This window comes from Scomber japonicus, chromosome 7 (genome assembly GCF_027409825.1).
Source record: "Scomber japonicus isolate fScoJap1 chromosome 7, fScoJap1.pri, whole genome shotgun sequence".
Classification (NCBI taxonomy): domain Eukaryota; kingdom Metazoa; phylum Chordata; class Actinopteri; order Scombriformes; family Scombridae; genus Scomber; species Scomber japonicus.
This window is the reverse complement of record NC_070584.1, coordinates 23,235,443-23,258,172: the sequence shown is the minus strand read 5'-3', so window position 1 is coordinate 23,258,172 and position 22,730 is coordinate 23,235,443. Positions and strand designations below refer to the sequence as shown.

Sequence of the window (22,730 nt, the reverse complement as noted above, 5' to 3'; positions counted from 1 at the left end):
TATTCAGTCACCTGCAAGATGTGCTGATCGATGTGGTCGGTCATCTTCAGCATGTCCCGGAGGTATGCGACCAGAGGATTTCTGGGTTCACCACCGGTCATGGTGAGAAATCCCAGGAGCAGCTCCACGATCTTGAGTGCCTCACACACCTCACTGTAGGAGTCCAGCTCTCTGGACAGTCCAGTTCGGATCAGAGAGGACAGAGCCTCCTGAAGGAGAAACAAAGTGTTAGTGAAGCCTGAAGCCATAATCTACTGATGTCAGGTTTAATAATATAAGTAGTCTAGTCTAGGATCTTCATTTTGTTGTTTATTATGAAAAAATAAAGAAAACATTTCAAAGATCTGGGAAGGATTCAGGGTTTAATAATTTACCTGAGGCACTTTTCCTTTAACAGCTTCGAACATGGTTTCATAGTCTCTCTCTTGTATGTTGACCAGAGTTGGAATTCCCTTGAATAAAGCAGCAAAATTAAGAATGACAGAAACAAAACTACCAGATAATAAAGGCAACAGTGAGTAGATGGAAAACTTGGAAAATAGTATATTAAGATGTAACAAATTGCTTTGTGAAAGTTTATTACTTTGATGTTAACCAACACAATAAATACCAACTTGACTTTGCTTTGCACTATGTTTTAAAAAAAAAATTCAATATAACAGCCCAGTTTATTCAAACCATGCTGGAGGACTCACTGTGCGGTTGATGAGGGGTTTTCCCTGCAGGAAGCGGGTGAGGATCTGCTGCTGGATCCTGGGCAGGTCGTACTGTGATATCGTCTCATGGCCACGCTCTAAGCTGTACTGGCAGTTTGATAAAACCAGAGGAAGCAAGTCCTTCTCCACCTCATAGCTGATCACATGCTGCTCAGTTAGCTCCGCCAAACTCACCTTGTAGCTACAGCAGTAGTGGAGGTTGGAGACATCAAAATGAAAACATCAATATTTTTTGTGAGAATAAATTGTACTTCACTTTTTTGTCAAAAGTTGTTCCAATGTTCAAGTATGTGTATGTATACATTTTTTAGTGTATGAATGCATCTATATGTTTGTGAGTGTGTGTGTACATATAGATATGTACATTATTTTATTTCCTTTTTTTTCTCTTTCGGCCTGTGAGGCTGAATATTAACTGTAAAATACTATTTACTGATAATTTAATAACTTTAGATTATTTTTAAATTTGTGCCTGGTTTACAGTACGTGACTTTGTGTATACTTGCTCAGTAAGTTCTATTAGATCCTCCAGAATATCCTCTTTAAGAGATTGTACTGTTTCATCACACCACGTTTGGGCAGTCAATACTCTGTGAAAGCTACAACTCAGTGGAAAGTACTACCTGATGGCATGATGAGCTACAGCTTCATCAGCACATTTAAAACCAAATTAAAAAGTCTGTTAAAAGCTTCTCAGCTCTGTAACCACCGACTCTATACTGTATGTGATGTGTTATTGTTTGTAGCTTTGTATTTTGTATGTGTCCTGTGTGTTTTTTGTTATTGTGCTCTCATATGTTTAATACTGACCTCTGTTACAGTACATCAAATGGTAACATTTTTGTTTAACACTGTACATGGTCCCAATAAACAAACTACTATTACATCATGATGCTGCTACTCACACATGTATATTTCACTCAACATGTTTAACATGTTCACTACATTTGTTTGAATCTTTGCATGTGCATTTTGGTATCTTTTAAGGCTTCTGTGTTTGTAGTTGTTTGTTTATTGAACACATATTTCAGTCAAGTATGAATGTGTAACAGTGTGAATGTGATCAGGGCTTACCTGAAATAGAGAGCATTGCTCTCAGTGAAATAACCCTGAATGAATAAAGCTTAAAAAAATGCACTCCTCCCCTGATCACAAGATCAGTGCTGTGTTACAAGAATGTGACCATCACATTTCAGGTTTAATGACAAAGCAGTGTTTGTAATATGTGTCATTAAACTGAAGAACTCTCTTCTAGTCCCTTATTTATGTAGGTTCATATATGTATGTTTTGTACCTGATGTCTTCTCCAGTGTGGCTGTCCACAGCGTTGACCAGCTCATTGTGGAGCGCCACCAGGTAGCTGACCAACCCTGTGGCACACAGGCCTGGACCCTGCCGCCGGGGCAAGAGGTACTGCAGGTCGCTGTTCAGGTCCAAATCCTCACTGCAAAACTCATCTGGGATCTTTATCTCATCTGCAGAACATTAATGTCCATGTGAATATACTCACTGGGAATGTCTCCATTGATAAACTTGTAACAAATAAGAGTTTAAGTGCTTCACTCACGGCTGGTTACAGAGACTCTGAGCAGATTCCATGTTTTCAGGAAGATGTCGATGCGTTTCTCAAACCATGACCTCATTTCTGAAACAAAATAAGTTAAAAAACTGTACCGTCAGATTTGTTCAGTTGTGTATACATTTATTTTTCTAATATGCATGACAAGAACTGAACTAGAAAGAGTGACAATCGGTGTGCTGAAAGGTGCATTGCAATGCATTTGAAAGAACAACAAAGAGACGTTTCCAGTTATTGACACCAAGGCCCTGATTCTCAGTTTGAGAAACAGGAGGCTTGTGGGAACATTGTGGTGTATAAAATGTGTGTGATGAGTGAGAAACAATTTTCTTCTTGCCCTAAAAACCACAGCTTCTCACCCTGAACATGACATCTCAGTAACCAAAAGAAATATCAGACCTTCAAACAGAGGGTGAGGACAGCACATTAAGGGACAAATTTGACATTTGGACATGCCCACCAAAGTGTATATTCATATAGTTGGGTTTCATTGATCATGGATGTCACAGTTGTACCTGTTTGCTTCTCAATGAATTCTCTGATGGAGCCCACAATCTGGTGAGATGCATTTTGGAACTTTCTCACTAAACGTTTCTGCAGGATTAGGATATCTGGAAGCAACTTGATCTGGCGAAATTCTCTTTCCTGAAAAATAGATGAAACGGTTGTTAGCCATGCTTCATAACCAGATGATGTATATATATATAAAGTCATTAAGATAAATGACCATAAGACATCTCTGACCATTTGTAATTCTGCTGTTCAAAATGGATGACCAGCCATTGAGGCTGGCAATGTCATTTTTAGATTAAAAGATACCTTTTATAAGACATCCAAAAAGCAATGAGTTCATCCTCTAAATGTGCAGTTACTTAAATCAATCTACCCCTCAGTTTCTGATGTGTATAAGTGGAAACTTTGAACTGATGGTGGCCCGAGCTAAAAGGTCAGGATGAAATAGAGACAGTAGTTTTAAAAATCTTATTCTTGACCAAAGTATTGCACAGAGGGGTAAACTCAGAGACATTCTGTCACATAATCTCACAAATATTTACCTTCTGCAGGAACTTCCAGAGCAAAGGCAGCTCCTCGTTTTGTTCACTATGCTCCACAATGTGTGTGAGGCTGAGCAATGAGAGCCTCTCTCTGCTGCTCCACACCGCTGAGCTGTGGACCTGAGAGCCCTGCGGCAGCGACGTCAGGAAGGTACAATCATCACCGAAAGTCGTCCTCATGATGAAGTTGGAAGAAACACGGGAGTCAGTCCTGATGCTGCCCTGTGCTTCTTGCAGGAACTGATCAAGATCCTGGACACAAAATATTGATAGCAGTGGAGTTTACAGTAGAAATCAGATATTTATATTTCTATATTTTTAGATATATATTGTTAAAAAACATACAAATATCTGCATATAATACATATGCAATACAAATGATAATATTAATAGAATATACCTAGAAGCAATTATAAAAATTAAACATCATAACTGGATAATAATATGATTACACTTTATGAGTACGAGTCATAACGTATGCAATGTCTATACATGAAGGTTTCATACATATAAAAGGGATAAATCATATTATGTAAATAGGTACTAAAAAGGTTTTACCTTCACCTGGGGCGTCATAATTTCTGCAGCCACAGTCGTCTCCCAGGTGTTTCTGGATGCTTTTGTTGTCAGGTGAGGATCAGCTGTAAAAAGTCAAACGGAAAGTATTTTGTAAAATACACAACATAGTTATATTCTATAGCCTTTAAAATGTGTAAAAACAACAACAACAAAATATGGTAAACAATATCCATATTTCTCAATCCGTTTTTGTCTCTCAATGACCCACTTGAGAAAAGATATATGTATTGACAGCACAGGTTGGTTAAAGGAGATAGAAAAACTAAAAGCTGCTTAAGCGATGACAAAACATCAAGCGCACTGTTTATTTTAAACTGTGGGGGAGATCATCTGTTCTTGCTTTTCTTTTTGAAGTAGGTTTCCACTCATTTTTCCCACTCTAATTTAATTTGGACAAATATTGTCACTCTTCTGTATGTAAACAAATTAGATGAGGTAATTTGCAACTTTAATGGGCTTACAGTGATTGGTCTGTACTGGCTTCAGCAGTGATCTGAGCACCAAGTGGACAGTTGTAACAGTGTTGTCGGCTCCTCTTCCCAGTGCCTGGGACAGCTGATCCAGATCCTTTAGTATGTGTAGGGTGAGAAAAGAACAAACGTCCTCTACAGGTGGCTGGATGATCTGCTGCACAACCTAAAAAGACAGAGAAAGCCAAGGAAATGTCACAGTCACATCCAAGACATTGTCTTTATATGTATTTTTACAGACAATTATGTGAATAGAATAACTTGACTTAAGCCTTGAAAAAACTTTATCACTTCAGTTAAAATCCAACAAAGTTACCTATGTGACCAAACATTGACTGAATGGCGCTTTTTGTCTGGAGTACTCAGAGGATTTTGTCAGGCCTGGAGGTATCATTGTTGCACTTCATTTTAGTGTGAGTTCATATATATATATAATATGATCCAGGACTGTAGGTAATATTGTTGCACTTCTCGTTGCTCAAAACTAAAATCTTGCCTATAGGATCAACATAGTCATGGCTAGCCCTGACCCCTCCCCTAATAATGCTAATTCAAGTAAGTGTTGATTGGATACTTCATTTTCACGAGGTGGATGTCTCATCTTGGAGGCAACTCTTCATCTTCTCACCTGTGATTTCTCTGAGGCCCCCAGCAGCATGGCCAAATGTGTAACCAGCCTGACCAGAGTGAAGGGAGTCAAAGACATGTTTTTGGTGTCCAGGGTGTCTGGGTTGTCTCTTCGTTCAGGGTCTCCCAGGATGTGTCCAGGCCTTGTGCGATCACTAAAACAAATTATTTGATAGTTTTTTGGAGTTCTTATCTACATGTAATTGTACATGATGTACAACTGCATTCAACATTGATTGATAAAAGAAAGTCACAAATTATTATCCTAATGTTTGCTGATAGAAACTCAAAATAATTTAATTATGTTCTAACATGACAGTGAAAATGTTTCAGTAGTTCCCATAAACTAGATATTTATGTACTTAAACATCATAAATATACAAATACTGAAATAATTTTGCACTTTGCTATTGGGTGGACATTAATCTCCCCTTAAACACATCACCAAGACAGAATTTAAAAAAATCTAAAATAAATGTAAAAATTTTGCCAATATGTTAACAAATATACAACAAATGTAAAACTGTTATTTTTTCCCATCGATAAAATAATTATAATTAACTTTTTTTTTTAACAATCCAGCGTCATATCCCAGCTAAAATCTAATTTTAACATTATGTACATTATGGACAATTATACAAAACTTACTTTAAAAATGTTTTGCTGTCACAATAATGCCACTGCATGACTATAGTTTGACCATTAATAATACTCACTGGTGCAGCTGAATTGGTCTGAAGTTAGGCACTGGTGCATGATGCTCCCCTCCGACCTCATGGCCACACTCCAGACATCTGCCTTTCTGCATGGGCAGGCCACACTGCAGTGGGACATGGCAGATCACATCAGTTAACACAGAAACACAAATTATCTACTGTAGGTTTTTGCAGCACCACTGAATTTCTGTAATCACTGTGCAAATAAATGAACTGGACATGCACAATATAACTTACCGCATCAACAAAGCATGGGTGATTATTTGGACACACTGTGAAAAACAATCAGCTAATTAAAATAGGCTTAAATAAACCAAATTACTATGAACACAAAGTAAACAAGTAAATAAAATATTTTGTATTGAGTAGATTTATGTGAGCATTTTATATGAAAATACAGACCAAAAGCAACACAAATTATCCAAAGACTTTCATAAATCTAACATTTCAAATAAAATCCACAGAAGAGATAGAATGGAACAACAACACTTACTGCCACACTGCAAATAAGTAAAGCTTGAAGCTGTGGTTTCTACATGAATGAGTAATACTTACCATACCAAGTGAGCTGCCCATAGTCTTGTTGTATGACTGCTTGAGCAACAGCTAACATGTCATCAGGCATTGTGGGTATAAAAGCCCCCTGTTGGGTTAAATAAAATGAGAGTGAAAATAATTGAAACTATGAGTAATTTGATAAGCTTTTTTTCAAACTTTTGAACTCTTTACGAGTATGCAGTAATTGATATAAAGCAATGGATGAATAGACTTTTCAAGATGTTTCTGCCTTATAGCAAAAAGGATCTACAATGTGTATGTGAGCAATTACTGTTAAATATGAACAAAGTTACATTCTGGTACTGAGGTCTGTTTTGGAGTAATAAATACCCAATCTCTGAAGTTTGAAAAGACTTTTAACATTAGATTATGTGATTCAACCTAAAACTGTTGTAAAGACACAGAGATCACTAGAAAAGTTTAAATAGCCATGAGAGGCAGAGGTGAGACTTTTTTACCTGCATATTTTCAGGTGACAGACCAAGTTGCTGGAGTGGCGTCAACAAAGGGTAAGTCTCAGTGAGCAGCACAGCTGCCAGGTGGACAGTCAGCTCTATGACAGCATTTTGTACAATAGTACAATCAGGGTGGATGGCCAGGCCTCCCAACTTGTTGTGAACCAAGGCTGAGGCAAAGTCTCTCACTTTTCTGTGATGCAGATACGTTGAGCCCTGGATGAGGTCTCTAAATGACTGGCATCGCTATGTGAAAGATATGAGATGAGACAGATACAGAGACAATAAGCAAGACCTTTTTGCACCATTGTCATAGCATATGACAACAATATATCAGCTTTGGACTGCTATTTAACAGCACTACCCAGGAAGAAAAATCCAAATAATATATAATAATAATCGCATTTTTAAATTCTGAATTAAGTCCAAAATGTATGCTCTGTTTTCCTTAATGAGATCAGCGTCTGTTCAACTCATGGCTGTGATCTATATTCTCCTGAAGAGACATGATGTACAGTATAATATATCATTCAGTTTCCACAGAGCTGTATTTAATCACTGTGCATACCTCAGGGGTGGGATGAAGACCTGTATTTTCGGATCTGTACAGAGTTGTAACCTCGCGGAAAAGTGCCAGGAGGATGAACATTGTCCGATTCCTTGGTGGTGCAGTGCATGTCTAAATCAATCAAAAGCGGACAAACATTAAGAGGTGAGGAGCTACTCCCTCATTTCTCTCCGTCACTTCTGCTTTTCCACATTGTCAAAATCCCTTCATTCTCAATTCTGACGTCACCATATCTAACCAATAGCCTTTCTGCCCGTGTTCCTCAAACGTATCAGTCCCCAGATGATGATGATGTTTAAATATCACTACAATTCACGTCATTAAAGACATTTTGTCTTTTAGACCCACTATTGCACAACCCACTACCTCTTATTTTCATATGGACTTATACACTTATGAAGATTCTAAACAAAGTGATCTCTCTTTATTGATATAAGGTAATGAAAGGGATTCCAGGTATTTAAAAGACCATAATATATTTGCAAGTCCATATAAATTATAGATTATATTATATGTATATAATATTATTTCCCTTCTGTCAAAACCCTGTAAGATTTACAAGAATTGGTCAAAGATATATTAGTGCATCAAACATTACTTGTAACAGTAAAGATTGGGGTAAATCAACTTTAAATACCTCACAGACTTCTTCTATTTGTTCAACATTTCCATCCACTACTGCTTTGGCAACAGCATCCCTCACTGCCTTGTATTCATCTCCATACACAAGATACTGGTCCATCTGGCCTCCATCTTCATTCTGTGAACACAATTTTCCCACCATGAAAGGAGCAAGAACGCTTTGTAATGTATTCAAACATACAGTTTGTTGGACATATTTATATGGACACCAAATATGCATCAAATATATTTTCAAACTAAATATTCTGGTGGCTCCTTGGTCCCAGAATAGTGTAATAACCGGGGCTCAATTTCCTGCCAAGTTTGTTTCCATGTTTTAGTAAATGAGGATCTGCAAACTATCAAGTGATAGTGTGTTGCTGGTGGTTGGCACCACTGATTGCATCTTGTAATAATGGTGACATGTTAATTTTTTATTTATTTATATATTTTTGGTAGCAGATATGTCAATGAAAGGTGGGATACCTGTTGATGGACCTCTGCAGGGAAAAGCCAGCCGAACTTTTCCTGTTTCACCAGAGTCTGGACGAGCTCGACACCCTGCCATTCACTTAGCTTGCGGATCAGGTAAACACGGTACCAGTCATTCCCACTCTCTTCACAGAGCTTCATCACCATGTTCATGAATTCTTCTGCTACGTCTGGGGTGTCGTTTTCTGCAACAGTAGCAACATGTAATACAACTGACATTAGAGTCTGATGGACAGACTTTTGTTTTCATTGTTAGAAGTGAAGTTATTTCTCACCAGGCAGACTGTCACTGATGAGCTGGGCAGCCATGGTGAGGGAAAGACGTAGTCGTGCAATGTGCTGCAGATGTTCAATCGACACAGTTGCTGGAACAGAAGCAACTTCAGCCAAAAAGAAGCGCAGGAACTGTGTTTCATCATTGTAAAGTGGCCTCAACACTTTAGCCTTGTCGTCTTCCTGGGGCATTTTCTCCCACATGGAGTCCTACAAGAAAAGGGGTGAAGGGGGATCAGTCAACTGTCACTTCAGCTGTATCTATCCATCTATCTATAGATATATAGATATACATATATATAAACTGCACTCGCAGGACTTTTGTCTCCCTTTTCTGGCAATGAGAGTAATTACAATTATTGAATGCACCATACTCCATCATGACTGTTGAAGCTGAGAAAAGGTGAATGAATTGTTTGAACAAAATGACCTGTCATGTTTCACAGAATCTGGTCCATTTGGTCCAATAACAATTGGAAAATTTAGAGAAGCAGCACAATCATTCATCTTGCCAGTGTCAATGTCAAACCCGACACCAGATTAAAATCTCCATTATACTGTGAAATACAGAGAGATTTGTCTAGTGGTTATAGGCTTAGCATTGTGTGAACTAATTTGGCAAGGGCTCTAATTTAACGGATATTCATTTGTATACAAAAGTTCTGCATTGCAGGTTTAAGCAATACAGGTTCAGGCTACTTTTTTTGTAACCGTTGGCATCCATCTTGACACACATTTCACCAACAACAGACATGATAAGAGTGTTCAAGACTCCAAAAAAATAGAAAACAAAGTAAAATGCAGTTAAAAATAAGTAAATGAAAAAATAAGCTTGAATAGCATCTGTGCAATGTTGCTACATCTTGTTCATCTGGGTGATGGTTGCTGGGACAAAGCTATTTTTATACCACTTTGTTCTACACCTTGGGCCTATAAACCTCCAGAAACACAGTACTGTCATATGCTTGTTTACCTCTAAGCAGTTGATGTACAAGGCGTAAAGCTCTGCTTTGTCCTCCTCATCCACGAATTTGCTGTCTTCAACAGATGACAAATGCTGCTGCAAATATTCCTTAACTTCATAAAAGCTGAAAAACAGTTAAATGTATCATATGTTTAGTACAACACAGATGAGCTTGCAAGTCGTTCTGTTCGGTTTACAAGTAAAGATCAACTCAGAACAGACACGGATTATATTAATCTGGAAACATTCAAATACTGAATTTTAACATGCCAGTGACACATTTAGTTAACCAACCTGAACTTCAGCAAGAGCTTGAGAATCACAGATCGCACAACTGGGTTTTTATCTGGAGACTCGTCAAAAGGTGACAGATCTTTGGTGTGAATCTGTTCATGTTCTGGTATAAAAGATTCAGATCAAATATTAGTAACAACAAAAATAAAGACTAATAATAATTTAAACTCATTCAAATTTTCTTAGCAAGCAGATTATTAAAGAGTATTTTGCATAATATCAACAGAAGGATAACAAAATTAAAATTGTATAAAAAGCAACTTATATGAATTTAAATAATGAATAAAAAGCCAAATTATCAAATCTGTCATGCAGTTTCAGACAAATCAAGGTTCATTATAAAGGAAGCAAAAGAAAAGGAAGAAGAGGAAGTAATGAAATTTGAACTGATGTCTCCCTGATAAAGGTTACCTGTCTCAACCATCAGGTAGGACAACAGGTTGGTGATGACACCGCTAGTTGGTGGACTGTTGTCTTTGAAGCACACACTGGAGAGAAGATCAATGAAGAAACCATTGCAATGTTGCCTGAATTTTGCGTTTCTCTTGATAGAGGCCCTGTAGAGTCGCAAAAAACCAATGCAGCATAATGAATTAATAAGCAGTGTTTCAGTGTTTCCTTAGTTTTTCAGGTTTTTTTAGATGTTTTATTATCAGTGTCCCTTTTTCTTTTCTTATCTGCACAGTGATAACATATTAAAACATTTCCACAAAATTGTGAGTCTTTTTAATCCATTGGACAAACACAATAACCGTAACACCTTCATGCATAGATATGTGTTTTTTTGCTCCGTCAAATTTCCTTTGATAGTGCAATTTGATACAATAAACATACAGAATGGTACAATAAACATAAACAACTCACCTGATATCTTCAGACACGTGTGGCTGAAAGTCGTTTGGTAATTCTTGCCTGCAAAAGGGACAAGAGGTTTGTCCTGCATCAAGGCTTTCCCTAATGCATGTTAAGCAGTAGATGTGATGGCATGGCAGCTCCACAGGGTCCTGGGGCTCTCTCAAGCACACCCCACACTGAAGTCCAAACCTTAATAAAAATGTGACCATTGATAGTCAAATTTACTTAAGTACAGCTGAGGAACATTCATCTCTAAAGAACAAGAATTTGAACTGTCATATTATTTATTAAAAGGCCTTACCTGAAAATCTGATCACTTGCCTCCTGCTTGCTTGACTTCAATACATCAATCACAGCTTTAAAAGCCTTAAATGATTTTACATCTGAATTTCCCATCAGAACCTTAAAAATAGGTGAAAAACATAAGATATAAACATAACAATAACCATAATGGACACTTTTTTTTTTAGCTGGCTGACCTTCATGTAAAATATATAGAATAGAATAGAATAGAAAAGATCCTTTATTGTCATTGTCACCATATCATGTTATGGCGGAAAAATGTGACAAGCAAATTACACAACACACAGTGTTTCCCAACATTTGTATTTTTCTTGGGAATAAAAGGTATATAGAACAGCAAATAGACTTCCATCAAGAGACACCAAAAGTTTCACATTGCTTATGTTAGTTTTTTGAAGAACATATATGGTCATTAAAATCTGCTCACCTTGCTTAAAGTTTTGAAGTGATTCAGGACCAGTGCTCTGAGTTGCCTCTCTTCATTATGGAAACCCAACAGCATGTGTTCCACAAACAATGAGAGGATGTAAATTCGCCTCCAGCCATTACTACAAAATATTACAGAATATCATTACAGTTAGTTTGCCATGGAAAAGAACATATTCACTCCAAAACAGTCATTTATCTGTGCAGGGTTTTCCCCAGAAAATTGACTTGCAGAGGTGGTAAACACTAGATGACAGTTAAAACAATTATTTCGCTCATTAAATACTGCGCCTTGGCAGTGTGAAAAAGGACCACTGCTCATTTTCCCTGAAGCTTAATAAGCATAACATTATGTTTTATAAAAATGTAATAGTTTCGTTTGACCTAAGCAGAAGCTCAATATATTTTAGGTGTGATGGGCTGCCTACACCATAAAATGCTGCTTGAAAAAGTTCCTTTATAGCTTAAGTCAACAAGCATACAAAACAGTAGCTACCTTACCATCCAGTAACTAATATACTGTGTCTTTTGACTAGGAGTTAGGGATGGAGTATTTCACTGTCATTCCTGTTCATCAGCATCTTACCGAACATTTTGGAGTTCTTTGTATCGTAACTGCAATTGTTGGGCGCAAATCCACTCCAAAGAGGCTTGCAGTCTCTTCACCTTCTTCAGCCACTGCTGGCAGAGAGCATCCGTATCTAAAGCAGGACAGTCTAGGCTTTCAACACATGCCATTGCTGCATAGACATCCAAAACCTGCAGGACAGTAGAACAGTTTGGGGCAGATTCAGCATTTTGCAGAATTTGAAAATGGGAATTATCCAATCCAAAGCTATTAAAAGATGACAGAATTGCTGGGTATTGGTTTCCTGTACAAAAAGCATTTACATAAGTTCCTCTCTGCTCTGGTCTGTGATGATTGCTGAAATATGTGTTTACCATCTCTGGACAGTGTTTAATGTTTCTTCGCAAAGGAGAAACTATTTCAGGCTGAAGAGAAATCATCCGCGAGAGGTTCTGGAGACGACTTTGGTAGAATTGGTAGGCGATGTGGATGTGAGGAAGAGAGAGCTCATCTCCATCTCTTTGTCGTCTCCGTACCTCATCAACACAGCTGGCCAGGGCCTGTCTCAAAAGCTGAGGAGTAAATGCACAAATTGATTATGCAGTATTTGCTTCATGCTAGAGCAACATCACCAAGTATCAAATTTTAAAAAATAGTTTTACTGAAGTTCTTGTTGTGATGACCATAGTAATGCCTTAAGCTGTTTGGAACTGAACTATAAGTGTACTCACTGAGTGAGCAGTGTATAATACAAGATCCTTCTGTTTCTGATTACATATTTCTGTTAAATATTATGTGGACTATAATACTTGGCACAATGGTCATTATATCTACTGTACATGTACAACAATTTGGAAAATGATCACTGCACAAAACTGCAAGAAAAAAAATCAGCTTTTGCTGACACTGTCAGTGTCAAAAGTATTGAGTCAAATCTGCTAAATTTTGCAGCAGTGGGATGTTGATTGCTGTATTTGAGTGTACTGGAGTAGGCTAAAGTATGAAGCATTTTATTTATCCTCACCTGTAATTCTTCATCAGATGCCACTTTCATTGTCATGCAGACAAAATCCTGCAGGTACCTTTCGAAAAATTCTTTCTTCATTTTTTTATTCACTTTTTCCGCCATGTAACTGCCAAGTGGAGTGTTCAAGAACAGCTCATGGAAGTGACCATGCAAATGACCTGCAAGGAAGAGTTGAAATGCCACTATTGTATTGAAGTGTAGATCGCTCAGTTACAATGCTAATACTTAAAATATAATTCCAGGCCAGAAGGCATTCATATATGTTATGTGGTATGATAGTTACTTTCATGTCTGGATGTTTGCACCATGAGTCCATCCAAGAAGTCTTTGATCCACCAGCTGAATGGCATGACGCAGCGCATCGTGCTGCCACCTGTGATATGGCTTTCCATCAAGACTGTGGAGCTGTAAGAAAGGCAGGATGCAAATATTATTAATATTATGAATTTGATTTTGCAAGAAAGTAGAATCACAAAAACATTTTTTTTTAGCCCAGACTTCTCTGCGCTGGTGCTCTAATTCAATTGCATATTTTGAGTCAAAAAACAAAACATTCTGAACCAGTGGCTGAAAATACAAGTTTGTTACAATGCTTCATTTATAGAGTAGGGTATACACAGAGTAAAATAATAACATCCGAGGTATGTTGTCAAGGCCGTCTGGAATTTTCAGACAAAAGACTCAAATTAATTGTAAATTAAACCATTTGAGGTGACTCGATAACATGATCATAAAACCAAGAGATAATACTCACTTTTCCATTCTCACATAAGGTATATCAAGCATCTCTTTGCTTTCAAATATCTCAAGCCATAGGTTTCTGATGTCTTCTCCACTACCCAGCAAGAGGTCCAAATTGCAGTCTCGGTCAATAACTGAGACCAAGTTGGCTAGAAGTGGAGTGACAACTGCTTGGACTTTCCTCCACAGTGTGTGCCTGTAATAATATTCATATGAACTCATTAAAAGTAAAAAATCAAATAGAAAATTATATTTGAGATATCAGTTGAAAGCAAATCTGTGGACTCTCGTAATATGCAGTGAAAAATGTGCAGGAGAACATTTTTACACCACAGAAAAATAGATCTGAATAACTCATACACACCAGACAAAATGATATCATGCATATATGGCAAGATAAAGGGTCCTATACACTGGTAAGACCATGGATAAACAAGATAAATAAAGAAGAGACCTACAGAAATGTTCCCCCTTCTTGAAGAGCGTTGACATTAGATGCCTCCCTGAGAACCCAATTTTTTGGATTGGGGATTTTGGCTTCATACTCTTCTAATATCGAGTGGAGACGGTTCCTCACAATTTTCAGAAACACATCTTGAAATCAAAATAACAATTATTACAATAACATTGTGTTCATTAAGTTGCATTTTAACAGCATGCAATGTAGATGTTCTTAACAATGGCCTGATATCAAAAGATGACCTTGAATGATTTTCTAACCTTGTGTCTCACTTTCATCCAGAAGTGTGAGTAGGTTTTCAACTCTCTTAGTACTGAGTTCTCCACTGTCCGCTGCATCTCTGAGCATGCTCACTGCACTCTGAACACAACTCCTGAGCAGGCCCAAAACCTGAAAAGAATCATTATTCAATTAAGGAATGTTGTCCCACAAGTGAATCCCCTAAAACTATGTGTTCTGAACCATGTGGCCTCAAGCTAAAAAAAATCCTGGTGTTCTTCCAGGTTTATGAATATGGGTTGTAAATTACACTTACAGTGGAGTGGTCATTTTGCATCACACCGTAGTGGTCTTCTGTCTCCATGGCTTGAAAAACGATAGAGATTATGTGTGAAATGTACTTATTAAGTTGAAATATAAATATAATAATCTGAGATTAATCTGATAAGATGTTGAAGAATTACCCTCAGGTGGATCTTCAAAAAGATCACTTATGCGTAGATTTTTCAAGTAATGAACATCAGACACAAACTCTTTTGATCTTCTGAGATCATCAATGTGAACAGAACTCCAAGGACCTAAAAAAAAAGTCAGATAAATTTGGAAGTTTTAACAATTTTTTTTCAATTGCCTGCTCCTTTTGTTTTTTGTCTAAACTTGTTGTTACTCTTAATGTGCAAATGCACTGCCTTTAATGCAAATACATTGGATTTTGTAAACAAAAGATCCTCAAGCTTGTTATTGTCAGTGCCCTAATTAAATTCATTGTGACAGAATCACTGACATAAAATTGACTATTTTGTTACACCAAGTGTAATAGCAAAACTAACCGCCTTGAAAGCCAACGTAGGAGGTCCCCCCCTCAATGCGAGGAAGTTTGGTGACAAAGTACACAAATGTCTTTGTGTTGTCAGTAGTGTCCCACTTGTTTATTTCATTGATGCACGAGTACCTGAAAAATTCAAACATTAGGCATAAGTAAATGAAAAAAGTAAACAATTGTGTGTATTTGCAATTATTTGTGAGAAAGATATAAAACAAAGTATTTAAGTAATAATTGTCAGACTTACTTGGCTGAGGAAAGAAGATTCCTTGTGTGGGAGTCTTCATCATAGTCTGTTTGGATAATGAGCACTTTGTCTGCAGTTGCTGAGCCAAGAAATTCCCTGATGAAATACAAATGGTGTGATTTAGAATTGAATAGACAGTGATAACATGACAGTTGTGTGCAGGGCCATATAAGGCATAATATTATCATTTTTGTAATTGTTTTAAGTAACAAAAGCAGGGGTGTGGGGAAGGCCATCATTAATTTAGATTTAAATGAGTACTTCAGCAGCAGCCACTCACTCGTTATACTGTATTTACACACCTGATTTTCTTGAGGAAAGAGTACTCTGTGTCAAACTGGTGCAGTGACAGCAGCTTGACATCATTAAGCTTTATCATCCTCTGCAGTTGCTCAGTGTCTGTTGCAGTCAGTAGCCTGGAAAATGTTGTGACCTTCAAAAAATCACCAAACATTACAAATAAGTTAACTTCTTACTTGCTATTAATAACAGAAAAATCATCTCATACATAATGTGTCATCAGTCTGATTTTCCATGCATATCAGTAGTTATGAGTCATATGAGATTTGCATTTATAATTTCTTGTCTTTTTTTCTAATGTCTTTTTTGTATTATTTTTCTGATATAGTAATACACATTCAAATTCCAACAGCCTTTTATTTTCTAATAGGAAATAGGAGTAATGTAGAAAATATTTCCATGGTGCATTCTCCATAGTAATATTTGATAGAAAAAGTTGAATAAATTACCTCTGTGAATAAGTGGGACTGTTCTGCCTTCTGTGTGTGATGGGCTATGTAGTCTCCCAGTGAACTGTGCATCTCCTCTCTAACATATTCTTTCATTAACTGTTCTCGTTCTTCATCTGGCAGTCTGGATTTGTCCAGGCGAACGACAGAGTCTGGAGTGGCACAGTTGAGCAGAATGCCTTTGGCTTTGTCCAGAATGGTCTGAGCTTCAGTTTCAACACTTTGATTGTCTGTTGCTTGCAGGACCACAGAGGAGCATGTGTCTGAGTGGTAGCCGATGAAGACATCACTTGGAGCATATCGTTTTTTTGTGGAGTCTTGACTGCTTGAGGAGACAAAGTCATCAACCCATTTCTGTAGCTGTCTGGCAATTCCCTTCTGCTCATCTCTGAGAACAGTGTTGATGTCAAGGTAGTGTTTCTCCAACCTGTTAATCAGTGGGATTGGAAACTGTTCATAGACCACCTCTTTCTCCTCAATGACAATGAGCCTGAAGTTTTTGTGAACTCTGCATTTCACACGATGTGTTCCTAATCCGAGGTCAACATACTTTTGATCCCCAAGGGTCACATAGTATTGATTGAGAGCATCATACAGACTTTCATACAGATTCTGAAGGTTCAGAAGTACAACTGTTTGTCCAGTCTCCATGCAAACTTTGACACGATTGATGTTCCGACAAATCTGTGTGTACTCCTGATCCTTTGGAAAACTGGACCCAAAGATAATCTCTGGATGGATTTGTTGAGAGAAGAAGATCTGTTGGAGAATCTGAAGAGCGGCATAGTTTTTTGTGAGAAATAGTAAGTAACGACTTTCTTGTGCTTGGCAAAATGGGGAGATGCTTTGTTTTGCTACATCAATGGCACCTTCCTGAACCTGGACAGGAGAGATGCTTTGCTCAACCAAATCAATAGTGGAAATGGTAGCACATGCAAAGTCATCTCTGAGTTCTCTGTGGAATATGGTCATCACATCAACATCATCCTTTCCGCTAAAGTTTCTCAGGACTGCAGCAGTGATTTGATCTGCAGTGGGACTATTGTTACAGATTTTGGTAATTGAGAATACCATCTTTATCAGACTGTAGAAATCCCGCAGACCAAAAAAACCTTTGCCTTCTTTGCATACTGTCATATATGCTTTGGCAAAGGGCTCAACAAGGTGTGTGATCTTTTCAAGAACCTTTTCTTCAGATGAACATATCCCCTTGGCACTTTTGATGAGCTCTTTTTGGTTTGGGTCTCCACGGGACACAAATATTCCACGATTCATCTTGGCAGGGTCCAGTGCCCAATTGGAAATTCCAATGAACCCAACCCTTTTATGAGGTTGCGGCTCATCATCGACACAGCCCTCCTCCAGTAATGGGTGCAGTGTTTTCAGTGGCATTTTAGGGGAATCTTCAGCTAATCCAATCTCATCAAGAACAACTACAGAAATGTATTCATCCAAGTTTTTACTTTCCTGAAAGCGGGAACACTGTTTGAATGTGTTGATGATTCCTTCAGGAGTTGAATGAGGGCTGCACTGAAAAGACACCAGATGTATCTGCTTCAGCCTCTTGTAGAGTTCAGAATGTGATGCAGGGCCCTGCATTGCATCTGCAACTAGGGTTTTGGAGAGTGATTTGGAGCTCCCTGGTTTCCCAACGATAAACAGGGGAATTCTTAGTTCAACACAGATCACCATCATGAAGAAATTTTCTTTCAAAGCATCATTTCTGGCTATTGTTTTACCCATGGGCACACCTTTGAGTAGGAGGTCCTGCATGAGTTGGATTTCCTTTTGTACTCTCTGTGTATTGTATCCAGGAGGAAGCAATGGGCTGATAGTTTTCTGATATGGCCTTTTGTCCTCCAAGCAGGACTGGTAGCACACTCCAATGGCCATCAAGAGAGACCATATTACTCTGTCCCTAGCAGGTAAAAATGGTGGCTTGTTTTTTTTCCTCTGAAGGAATGTTGTCAGTTCCTCAGCAAACATGGAGTGATTTTTGTGGAACCACACAAAGACATGCATACAGCGTTCAACATCCCTCAGACTGACAAAGCTGCATTCATCTTTCCTTTCCCTCATGAACTTTTGTGACGATGATAACACCTTAGTTATAGTTGGAATATAACTATTCTCAATCATGTTCATCTTGGCCTGTCTTTGCACTATTTGTTCAATGTACATTTGCTCTGTTGAGTCATTGAGCTGTCCAAAGTCCCAAACAAGAGGAATCATGCTAGGAGGTAATACATGAACACGATAGACAAGCTGTCTGAGAGGGATGGATCCAAGTCTGTCTTCAGTTTCTTCAGCCCTGACCCGGTAGCCCAATCCAGATGCCTCTAGCCTCTCAATCATCTTGTCTTTATGCTTCCTGTAGGGGTTGCATGCAGCAATAATCTGCAGTCCTGTTTGACAGCCAAGTTGATGTCCTTGCACAGAGTTATCACAAAGGATCTCCTTGATGCTGCTTATTGCTTCAGTGGTGTTTGCTTCATCAAAGAAAAGAACCGAGTCAAACTCATGATTCTCTTTATTGGCCCTTGCGAGAATTTCTGCTTCCATCACTTTCTCATATATCATTTCTGATGTAGTTCCTCCATGAACCTTGACCAGTTTCATGTTTTCTGTTGGTGCTCCACATCTTCTCAACTCACACATAAACTTGATGAGCCGTGTCTTACCACATCCTGTTTCACCCATTATAATGACTGGGATGCCACACCTAAATCTCATATGGATTGCCATCATTTTGAGGATATTATCAGTTGTCAGTTCATATGTTTCATCGGGATCTGTATGCCATTTGATGCCAAGCACACTGCATAGATGCTCAATCTTATCAGCTCGAGGAAGCTGATCAAAGTCCCTATTAAAAGGGACTCTCTGAAGTTTTAAGCCATTGTACAGCTCTTGAGTCATGATGTTTCTCTTTATCACTTTTCCTGTCGAGGGATTTATGGCATCAACCCCATTCTGGTCATTGGGCTGAAGGTGAAACCCAATGAAAGTCATGGACATGTGGTCATCATTGAAAAAGAGGTATGGATGTGGCTCGGATTCCCACCTTTTTCTGATGAGGAAAGGAGCTAAATCTCTTTCATTAAGCCCACTGATGTCTATTTGTTGCCTCCCTGGGCTCTGGTCAGTGATGCACAGTGATGGGGTTGCAAAGTCTTTGGACATCAAGATCATGAACTCAACCACAAAGTTTTTGAACCCACGTAGTGTGTCTCCCACCAATTCAAATTTGCAGAAGTCTGAAGTTTCACAGTCTTGCAACTGAAGATTAAGGAACCAGGCAAAGTTACGTAGCTCCGCCCATGAAGGATCTGGTATGCCACAGTAGAACAGCAGTATCTGGATACACTCTGCATGAGACCCTTCAATGCCTTGGTAAATGAATTTGTCAAGATTTTCATTGTTTCGAAAACGCGTGAGGTACTGATATGGTCTTTGATAGGCTTCACTCTGGAAACATTTATCATCCATGAGGGGGTCATCACTCTCCATTTCAGTGATTTCTTCTCTCCTCTTTTCCAAAGCCATAACCTCCTTTGGTGGACGGCAAGTCACCTTAGGGAAAACATCCAAGAATGGAAAGTTTTCCTTTCGCCCCTAAAAACATGCAGATATGTGTACATATATTAAAGTTCATTACAAGTTAAAATTCATTACACTAAAAATCTGCACCTTCTCCTACCAGCTACTAATTGCAGCTACTGCAATTACTGGTGTACCATATTTAGCCAACCCAGGTTCTTCTTGCAACTGAAACATAATCCTAACCCCTTCTGGCAGTATGTGGTAGTATGTTGTGCTTTCTACATTTCATAGCACACAGATCAACTTAACTTAATTTATCAGATCAATTAAAAGGAAAAGGATGTAACAATTAAAGCAATAATAAAAAGGAAACCAATAGAACTGTATGGTATAATTTGAATAATGAAAAGAATGAATAAGGTTCAAACAGTGAATCTCAACTTACAGATATGGGGGTACATCTGGGCTGATCACTTGTGGATTCCAGTAATTCAATGATATACAAGTGTTTGTGGCTACAGCGCCACATCCATCCATCTGAATCCATCAGGTAACGCAAAAACAAAAGCTTGAATAGGAATTCATTCAAGCCCTTTCGCACCTAGGTATAATAATTTGCATCATTAGAAAGAAATCTTGATGTAACTGGATAAAGCATATTTTGGCCAATTTGACCATTTTAATGAATAAAAAAAAAAGAAGAACTTCCATTATAAAAGGTTGCATAAACATTGCTTACCGAGGATGTGACATCAAAGTGAAACATAATGAGATCTCTCTGTTTCGGTGAGTCATACAAAGACTGGAGAACCTTGTGGTCATTGATTTCATGTTCAGCTAGGCGGATACACTTCTTGAAAGCAGTTCCTTGTTCAACATTTTCCTCCAGTTTTTCATACAATCTTTGGACAAACAGTGACTTGCCTGTAATGTTAGAATAATCAGATATCATTTGGCTAACCAACATCACAGCATTAAGAATAACTGAGTGGAATACGTAGCATGTATTTCTAGGAATCAGAAATTCTGCTACTAGAAGACAAAAAACAAGATCAGCTTTAATTTTGTACATTATCTACTGAATCACTGATTTCAGCTAACACAGTTTCATACATTTTGTTGCACATCTCAATAATGCTGAAGCCAAAACTGGAAATTATAGTATGTATTTAAAGGGTAACCATCATCCAGTACAAGAATAGCTTGAAGGTATACTCCCATATGACTTTTAAATGATTATACCAGTGTTTTAGGGAGATAGCTCCAAGGGCCATTTAACCATTTGTGACATGACTATTGCAAATCATCCAGGAACTGTATATGTAAAGATTTGTTATTTAAAGTTAAGTCTTTCTTCAGTTCAGATTCCTATGTACTGTAAAATGCATAACAATAGAAATTTTATGTACATAATTTCCTTAAATAACACTGTGGTATACTTCTTAAATATGAAAAAGTTACTGTACATATAGGACTCACCAACTCCTGCACGTCTAGAAGCAACAATGCCAACAGTATGACCACCTTTGAACACAGCGTTCTTGTGATCTGAGGGGACAGTGTAATGTTGGGACAAGTACCTCTGGATCCTTTCCAATGGTTCGTTTGGCACAAAGTCTCTCTTGAACTGACTGAATGCAGTAGGAATGTAAGTGTGTTCCCTGTCAGAGCTGCAGTAGATCACTAACTGGTACTCATGGATAAACTGAGACCGCAGTTTCTGAAAACACTTCTCCATTGTACAGCTAACATCATAGCTTAGTTGGTCTGCTCGGAGCATTGTGTAAATCTTCTGGCCAAAGTCACCTGGTGTGAGACATCTCCTTAGGAAAAGCTCTACCTGCTCATATGATGTTGCAGGAGTACACAAGAGAACCTCATCATAACTCGGCAGTGCCTCATAATCATTGGTCATGTATAAGCAGATACTTGAAGTCAGAATCTCATCGTGTGGGCAGATTATTAGATTAGGTTGGTTTGAGACAAGGCCTTTTGGGAGCGTTCTTCTGAGTGAAATGTCTTTTGTGTCTGAGAGCACTGGTTCCTGCCATTCATCTTCATTTTGGTTTTCTGTATCAGTCATCAGTTTTAACAGACCCCCTAAACTTCTTAAGTCCAAAAGATCATGGAAAAACATTCCCTCATTCATCATGTAGGCATTCCACAACTCTTCCAGTTCTTTCAAACCAACAGCATGGTCTGCATTTTCTGCTGCATCTTCAGCTGTAACATGACTCACATCGGCTGAAGATGTATCCATATCATCCTGGTGGAAAAAGTGACTTTGAAAGAGAATAGCTTCATTGGTCCTTTTACCAGGTTCAAAGTGGTTCTGAAACCTTTCCCATGCACTCCAGACATCTAACGATGTGCAGTTCGGTTTGATGAAAGACAGCATCATCAAAGCTTTGTCCTCTATCACTGCATTCACATTTGTTGGAGTCACAATACTGCACAGATAGAATATTTGTTCTGCTGTGAAGTAGTTTAAGTAGTAGTGATCACATCTCTGTTGGTTCACAAAGTTCTGCCAGTCATCAAGAAACAACTCCATCTTCTTGGACAGAGCTGCAAGTTGTTCAACCAGACTTCCACATACTTCGATGTGGTGAAGTGTCTGACAAAAGTTGATTTCCATAATGATACATGGGCCGGTCTGAGTTTTGCAATAAATCTTAGCTTCCCAGAATCTGAAGAGTGGGTTTCCTGCAGCATAAAGGTCTACAAATACTTTTGCAAGCCTTTGGACATTGTCAAACACCTGAATATAAAGAAGAAAAACTGAGATTACAGGTAAAACAT

General features: G+C 38.2%; 1 protein-coding gene across 1 annotated transcript in view; it reads right to left on the bottom strand.

The window, feature by feature from the left end:
* The window catches only part of LOC128361488 (E3 ubiquitin-protein ligase rnf213-alpha-like), a 32,354-nt gene that overhangs the window by 1,270 nt on the left and 8,354 nt on the right, over positions 1 to 22,730 (bottom strand). Inside the window, 39 exon segments of the mRNA XM_053321973.1 lie at positions 12 to 209; positions 375 to 452; positions 696 to 897; positions 2,011 to 2,191; positions 2,284 to 2,361; positions 2,811 to 2,940; positions 3,351 to 3,602; positions 3,909 to 3,991; positions 4,391 to 4,565; positions 5,028 to 5,181; positions 5,743 to 5,846; positions 5,980 to 6,014; positions 6,298 to 6,385; positions 6,759 to 7,001; positions 7,324 to 7,434; positions 7,961 to 8,083; positions 8,431 to 8,621; positions 8,712 to 8,919; positions 9,683 to 9,797; positions 9,968 to 10,070; positions 10,379 to 10,524; positions 10,832 to 11,011; positions 11,124 to 11,224; positions 11,553 to 11,673; positions 12,138 to 12,310; positions 12,494 to 12,691; positions 13,144 to 13,304; positions 13,430 to 13,551; positions 13,901 to 14,083; positions 14,346 to 14,481; positions 14,620 to 14,823; positions 15,031 to 15,144; positions 15,397 to 15,518; positions 15,637 to 15,732; positions 15,939 to 16,069; positions 16,386 to 20,000; positions 20,374 to 20,529; positions 20,668 to 20,852; positions 21,408 to 22,689. Coding sequence (XP_053177948.1) covers positions 12 to 209; positions 375 to 452; positions 696 to 897; positions 2,011 to 2,191; positions 2,284 to 2,361; positions 2,811 to 2,940; positions 3,351 to 3,602; positions 3,909 to 3,991; positions 4,391 to 4,565; positions 5,028 to 5,181; positions 5,743 to 5,846; positions 5,980 to 6,014; positions 6,298 to 6,385; positions 6,759 to 7,001; positions 7,324 to 7,434; positions 7,961 to 8,083; positions 8,431 to 8,621; positions 8,712 to 8,919; positions 9,683 to 9,797; positions 9,968 to 10,070; positions 10,379 to 10,524; positions 10,832 to 11,011; positions 11,124 to 11,224; positions 11,553 to 11,673; positions 12,138 to 12,310; positions 12,494 to 12,691; positions 13,144 to 13,304; positions 13,430 to 13,551; positions 13,901 to 14,083; positions 14,346 to 14,481; positions 14,620 to 14,823; positions 15,031 to 15,144; positions 15,397 to 15,518; positions 15,637 to 15,732; positions 15,939 to 16,069; positions 16,386 to 20,000; positions 20,374 to 20,529; positions 20,668 to 20,852; positions 21,408 to 22,689 — 10,278 coding nt within the window.